Source organism: Prosopis cineraria, unplaced genomic scaffold (assembly GCF_029017545.1).
Source record: "Prosopis cineraria cultivar Desert tree isolate PC_DT_omini unplaced genomic scaffold, ASM2901754v1 PC12, whole genome shotgun sequence".
Classification (NCBI taxonomy): domain Eukaryota; kingdom Viridiplantae; phylum Streptophyta; class Magnoliopsida; order Fabales; family Fabaceae; genus Prosopis; species Prosopis cineraria.
Window position 1 is genome coordinate 16635686 of NW_026555343.1, and position 6731 is coordinate 16642416.

Here is a 6731-nt window from a genome sequence, read left to right on the forward strand (position 1 = left end):
TAAATAAAATATTAGAACTCCTATAACTAGGTCTACTTGTTGAAGGTGGAGGAGATTCAATGTCAATATACTCTTCAACTACTTCTTCCTCATCTATAATAAATAGTAACAAAATTGTGTCATTATTAAATATACACACTCACATATATCACAAGAAAAAAATATTTAGATATATCACAAGAACAAGAGACGTGAGGCAAATGGGTGAGGGTGAAGGCGTGAAGCTGAGGGAGAAGCGATCGTAGGTTCAAGGTGAGGAGTGATTAGGGTTCATGCATAGTTCAAGAATCAAGATTAGGGAGGGCTTCAGGCGAGAAGTCCATAACTTCAAAGTTCTAGCATGTGTTTGGTGTTTTACTAAAAAAAAAATATAACAAGACTTAAAGGACCGCTCAGGACCAAGCCCTTTTTTACAAGGTTTATCAAGGTCAGGCTCTTAAATCCAATTACTTTAAAAAATAATTTTTAAAACCTGAACCTTTATTTAGATAAGGCCTTTAGGCCTGGCTCTCCAGGCCTGGTCCTTATTTTCAACTTTACTTTTAATGCCCCCAACTAAGGTTTGAACCAAGTAATTAAGATTTTATCCCAATTTTTTTATTTTTTCAAAAAAATTATAGGTATTAAGCTCCTAATGCTTGAGTTATCATGGAACAGTTTGTTACCTACTCTAGATTTTTTTTTTGGCTTGAACTCTAGAACTAGATCCCACAACCTAGGCCGAACTAGTTTTTCTACTCATCCAAGGATGAGTATCATCCTTGAAATGAGATCTGGATCATTCAAATTTTAATCTAGATAGTCCAAATTTAAAGTATTATTATTATATTATTATATATTATATTTATTTAAATAAAAATTAATAAAATAATTTTAATAAATTTTTTATTTTTAATATGATCTAGATTTAATTTAGAGGGTCTAATTTAATATTAAAATTTTTATAATTGATGTATATTGGTTATTTAGATATACTCTTCATAGTTTAGGATTGTTCAGAATACATTTGAATAATTAATATACATTAATTATAAAAATTTTAATATTAAATTAGACCCTTTAAATTAAATATAGATTATATTAAAAATAAAAAATTTATTAAAATTATTTCATAATTTTTATAAATTTTTCTTTAAATAAATATAATATATAATAATACTGATTGTGAAGAGTACATCTGAATAATTAATATACTTTAATCATAAAAATTTTAATATTAAATTAGATCTTTTAAATTAAGTTTAGACCATATTAAAAATAAAAAATTTATTAAAATTTTTTTATAAATTTTATAAATTTTTTTAATAAATATAATATATAATAATATGTTATCCAATTTAATTTGGACCATCCAGATTAAAATCTGAATGGTCTAGATCTCATCCCAAGGATGAGTACATGGTGGTCATCTTCAAGATAAGCATGGAAACTAGACCCCAAGCTATGCATAGTTTCTATTTAATTAGATCCTCTACATTAGTTTTCACGTATGAATCTTATCAGTTGGCCAAAAAAATTTTCTTATTTGCATGAAATTTCTTTTCTTCTAAGCTTTAATTTTCAAATTTCTTTCATTCAGTATAGAATCAAATCGAGGCAACAGAACAGCCTCACGCGATTTTCACTCCTAGTTCTTACTGGTTCAAAAACTTTTTTTTTTTGTCACACATGTCCTCTTATTGAAAGTAATTTTATTCAAAACATGATCAAGCACTAAATGTAAACTGCTCTTTGAGTGAAATTCAACTTTCATTTGTTGCATTGTAAGAAACTGGCTTCTAATAATAGCTAGACCTAATATCCTTTGGTTCAAAAACCTTTAATTACTATCCAAATGTTCAGCATGTGATCATAAGTAAACATAGAAAAAGATACGTGGGCTTAACTTCTCATTGTTGTATTGAAAGTAAAATAACAAATAAAAAAAGATGTACGTCACATCATATAACGAAACCTTCACAAGCCCAAACTTACAACTTCCCGACTATAAAACACTTAAATGAAAACATACGAAACTAAAACAACATTATCATTTAAGATGCGATCTTTGGCATTTATCTAAAAAAAGTAATGGTCACGAAGAAGTCGATAAAAGTTGAGCATTGTATATATGAGAACGGCAATTCCGACCACAGTTGAACTTGTTCTCCAAGTATTTTTGAAGTAAACCAACCTCAATGCAGCCATAGTATGATTCCACATGCTCTCATAATGTTTGTCGAGTTTGTCTATAATCTCTCCATAACACGTATTGTCGGTCGCAACATTTTTGCAGAGACCATTCACAATGGTAGCTACTTCTTTATCAGATCCAAGTTCATGGACTATAACTTCTTTCTCAACCAGCAATTCAACGTCCTCTTTTGTGTGTATGAGAGAGTCAATGAGAGAGACATAGTTGCAGACATAAGGTTCATTTGCATAGTGACACTGTTCGAAGGCAATGAGGTTCCTCAAAACACATTCTGTTGTGCAGTTCATTTTGAATTGAGGGATTTGTAAACGAGGTTTGAAGCATGTGAATGTTGGTATGCAACCCAAGCAGAGAAACCATGTCAGGATTGGAAATTTCCGGAACTTTATGTCAAGTAAGGGTTTATTCATGACTTTCTCAAAGCTCACTCCTGCTTGCTGCAACTTCGTTGCAGTCTGTAAGGATGACCCTTTTTTACATTGAGTCATACCCTTACCAAGGTAGAAGTACCTGGCCAGATTATGATTAAAGGGAGAATTATAATTAAGTCCAAAGATTGAATTAATGACAGTAAAATCATTGATAAAATTGTTTAAAAAATGAGTTGCAAATATATATTAATTCAAATGACTACAGACAAGAATCTCAATTATAATATGAGTGTTTCCCTTGTTGAAACTTAAATGTCTCAAAGACCTAACTTGAGGGTCATTAATTTAATTTTTTGAAACCTAACTGTTATTCTCCCTAGACTAATTAAATCCCTACAAAATATGGTTGTCTGTGAGGATTATATATCAGAGTCTTTCATGCTCAAATTCTTATAGAGGTAGCAGTTTGAGTTTATCATTAATTATATGTGGGACCATTTTCACAAAATGTTAATTTGTTATTATCATTTTATAGTAAAAAATCTGTAATAAAATATCCATTATAATTTTAAATTTATATGTATATAATAAAATATCCATTATAATTTTAAATTTATATGTATATATATAATAAAACTGCTAAATTTCATTGACGTAGTCAATTATATGTTATTTTAACAGTTTAAATTTCATTTTTTATAATTTACATCAATTAATATTAGCAATATTTAACATCATAGCAATGCCGACGCCTTAACATGATGATATTAATTAATTCTATAAATTGATGACATAACAATGTTACATCACAAAGTGACAATATCATACGAGAAAAAGCAATAATAGAACCAATGACTTGATTTTAATATGGATGGTGGTAATAATATATATAAACACTTAAATAGTACTATGAGTGATGAGCAGTTAACCATGGTTGAATTTAATATTTATAAGGTTAAAGATCATGTAAAAGAAAATTTAAGAACATTAAGCACCTTATATTGAAAGATAAGGCAATATTATCTCTAAAAGATTTTTTTTTTCAGAAGAAAAATCACCCCTCTATTAAAGACCCATCTTCTTTTCTATTATCTACTGATGTAAAACATTTGTGAAACCCATGCACATTGATAGCAAGACATTATGACTCATTTTGCTACCATTTCACCGCTTAAATCAAGCCAATTCCTACCATTGTTACTACTACTTTTAGCTTCTTTGACCCACATTAAATGACTAAAATAGGTTAAAATACCTTATTGTTACTGTGCATGGGCTCCACAAGTATTTTACATCAATATATAACAAAAAAGATAACAGATCTCTAACTGAAAGGGCAATTTTGCTCCTGGAAAAAATTGATTAGAGTAAATATTACCCCAGTCTTCAATTTAGAGTGTTCAGTAATTCTTAAAAATAAGTTTAGGGAGAAAAGTTTTCTTTAACCCATATTTCTATTGAAACTAAAAGGGACTTTTTTATAACGTATTAGACAAAGCTAAAATTACCTGATTAAATCAGTAAAATGTTTTGGTTTGTTCTTCCCCGATCTTGCAGATGAAAACTTCCTCTGCGGGATAGGAACCGAACCACAGCAATTTTTCCATGAGATATTGTGATCCATGACTGGTTTCTGGGTTTTATCGGGACAACTAGTAAACTTTCCATGGGGATCATAACACTTGAAGTAGTCACGAGCTAGATCGAAAAACGTTTTATGTTTCTGATCATCAATCTCAAGGCAGACAGTTCCATATAACTCATCCAAGATAAAGAATGGAATCTGGTTTTCAAGCAACAGAAAATCCCTCTGGATACTCTTGCTTAGCCATGTTTGTTTCAGTATACAGTCATCGTCGTCATCATTATCGCCTTGTTTCGTCGATGAAATCCTCAGAAACAGCTCCATGATGAAGACAGCATCTACTAGCAGCATGGCCACGAACTGTTCCTTGTTGATGTGTGGGAATTCCACAGCATAGCAATGGCGTATGGCTTGCTCTTCTCTTTCAAGGAATCCCTTGAACTTGTTCATGGCTTCGTCGTGATTGTTGACACGAACCCAAAAGGGATGAAATATTTTAGCTTCTGCTTCTGCATCGGTTTCAGCTTTTCCTGGTTAAAGTGAAGAGGTCCTATGGAGATCAACTGAGGAGTGTAAGCTTCGTTGTTTAGATTCCTTAAAGTGCAAGGGACTCTGTAGATGTTGTTAGGCTCAAATGGGCTCAGATCTTCGAGTTCCTTTATGTCTATAATGTGATTCACCATCTCATATTCAGCTTTGGATAGGATACTAGGGTTTGTAGGAGATGCCATTGAATTGAACCCCAGCCTGTGAGAAAATTGAAGAGAGAAAGTGATGAGAAGAAATTCAGATTCTTGTCTGAAAGTTCAGATCTGAAATAACACGAGAAACTGAGTGTATCATGCAAAAGAAAGAAGTCAAGAGAAACCTGAAAATGGAATGGCTTCTTTGAATTGGATGAGTAATCTAATTACTATCTGAGTTCCGTGCACTAATCTCTGTGCTTATATTTATTCTGAAGAGACACCACTACGGGACTTCATTCCAATATTGTTAAGAGGGATGGATTTATGGGTCAAATATTAATGAAACCAAAGTGTCAGATCGTTCACATTTGCAAGACATGGCGACTTTCAGAGACAAATTAAATTGTAATTTATTACACAGCTTTAGTTGTTTTCTATACGACGTATGATTTTTGTCTTTTAGATTTATCTAGCTAGTGTGTACTTGAAGAAAAGAAAAATGGTCACGTTTATTCAAATATTTTTAACTTCTCTCAATATTTTGGTGAACAAAGCGTGTCACACGTTACTGCCTTGCCGGCATTGGTCTTTCTAAGGTTTTTTTTCCAAAAATTTCAGTATAATTAATAAGGTTTTTCAATTGATACATCCTATTAAAAAGGATGAATATGAAAATAATATATAATTTTAAAGATAAATAACTAACTCATTAGAAAGTGTAATTCAGTTAAAGATATTTTATAATATAATGTTGAATGGAGTGAGAGCAACATATTGATATGTGACTAATTGAACATTTTTGGAAACTTATAACATAAAATTCATCACATTAAGTTTAGAGAATTAATTTATAATTTTAAATAAAGTTTAAAATCCTTCTTAGAAAGGGGACAAAACAGGACTCCGCGGTTGTTTACTTGTTGGATAGGTAGCTCGGGGAGTATATATGATTTTAAAAATGAGCAACATGGTAATTGAATATAATTAAACATTATCTAGTTCAACTTGCCTCTAATTAAGGCCATTTATTGCCTGTGAAAATTAAAAAAAAAAAAGACCACTGAGAGTCAATTTAAGTTTTAGTACCATAATAAAAAATAAACAATCACGTGCTGTTTTTTAAATTTTAAATATTAAAAACCTTTTTAGCCAGAAAATTTTAAATATTAAAGAATTGATCGATTCCTTCCCTATGGGGAAGGATTAGGTTGGGAGTTAAAAGAAAAAAAAAAAGAATTGACCTATGACTTTGTCTGAATAAGAAAGTTGGGCACAACAATAATTGTGTTTTATTGGAGATTGGAAAGGTTGAAGAGTTCTTGAATGGTTACTGTGGAATACTTCTTCTAATTTTTATTATGAAGTAACTCTAATTATCCAATCAAAATTAAGTAGATATGGTTTTTAACTTCGTGTGAAAATAGGATAAATTTCTAATTTTACCTTTATTTAAATAAAAAATTTTAATTTTGCATTACATATTCTCTTTCATAATTAATGAGTTTAAATAGGATAATATTGAAAAAAAACATAATTAATACCCCATCAAGTGTGTTATATTAAGAAAAAAATTCAATCTTTAAGGATTTGACCCATTATTCATAAGAATGCGACCACAAATCCTGCTACTGATATAAAGACTTTGTTGTTACTTCACATAAACTTTTTTTCTTGATAAAAAAACAAAAGGAAGGATCCTAAAAGATATAGTTTATAGGTCATTGTAATTTTCGACTTTTAGTGTAGTTCTTTAATAATATTTAATTTTAATAAATTTTACATTTAATATAATTTAATAACATTTCAAAATTAATTTCTTAAAAAGTGTTAATATTTATCTTTGGTAGAAATTTTGTCTCCACTAATTGATTTTTCTGGATCCATCAGTGACTTAA

At 30.1% G+C, this 6731-nt stretch overlaps 1 protein-coding gene across 1 annotated transcript; it reads right to left on the reverse strand.

Moving 5' to 3' along the window:
- Window positions 1-1893: 1893 nt before the first annotated feature.
- On the reverse strand, window positions 1894-4195 carry LOC129287783 (putative UPF0481 protein At3g02645). The gene is made up of 2 exons (XM_054924029.1): window positions 4074-4195; window positions 1894-2704 (listed from the first exon to the last, which is right to left on the reverse strand). Exons 1-2 carry the CDS (start codon window positions 4187-4189, stop codon window positions 2059-2061), a joined length of 762 nt encoding a protein of 253 aa, XP_054780004.1. The 5' UTR covers window positions 4190-4195; the 3' UTR covers window positions 1894-2058.
- Between the last annotated feature and the right edge of the window lie 2536 nt (window positions 4196-6731).

Excerpts from the sequence above, each read along its gene's own strand:
- LOC129287783 (XM_054924029.1), bottom strand. The coding sequence starts at position 4,189 with ATGGATCACAATATCTCATGGAAAAATTGCTGTGGTTCGGTTCCTATC. Across the intron at positions 2,705-4,073 it reads CATTTTACTGATTTAATCAG|GTACTTCTACCTTGGTAAGG; the intron begins GTAATTTTAGCT and ends TAATCTGGCCAG.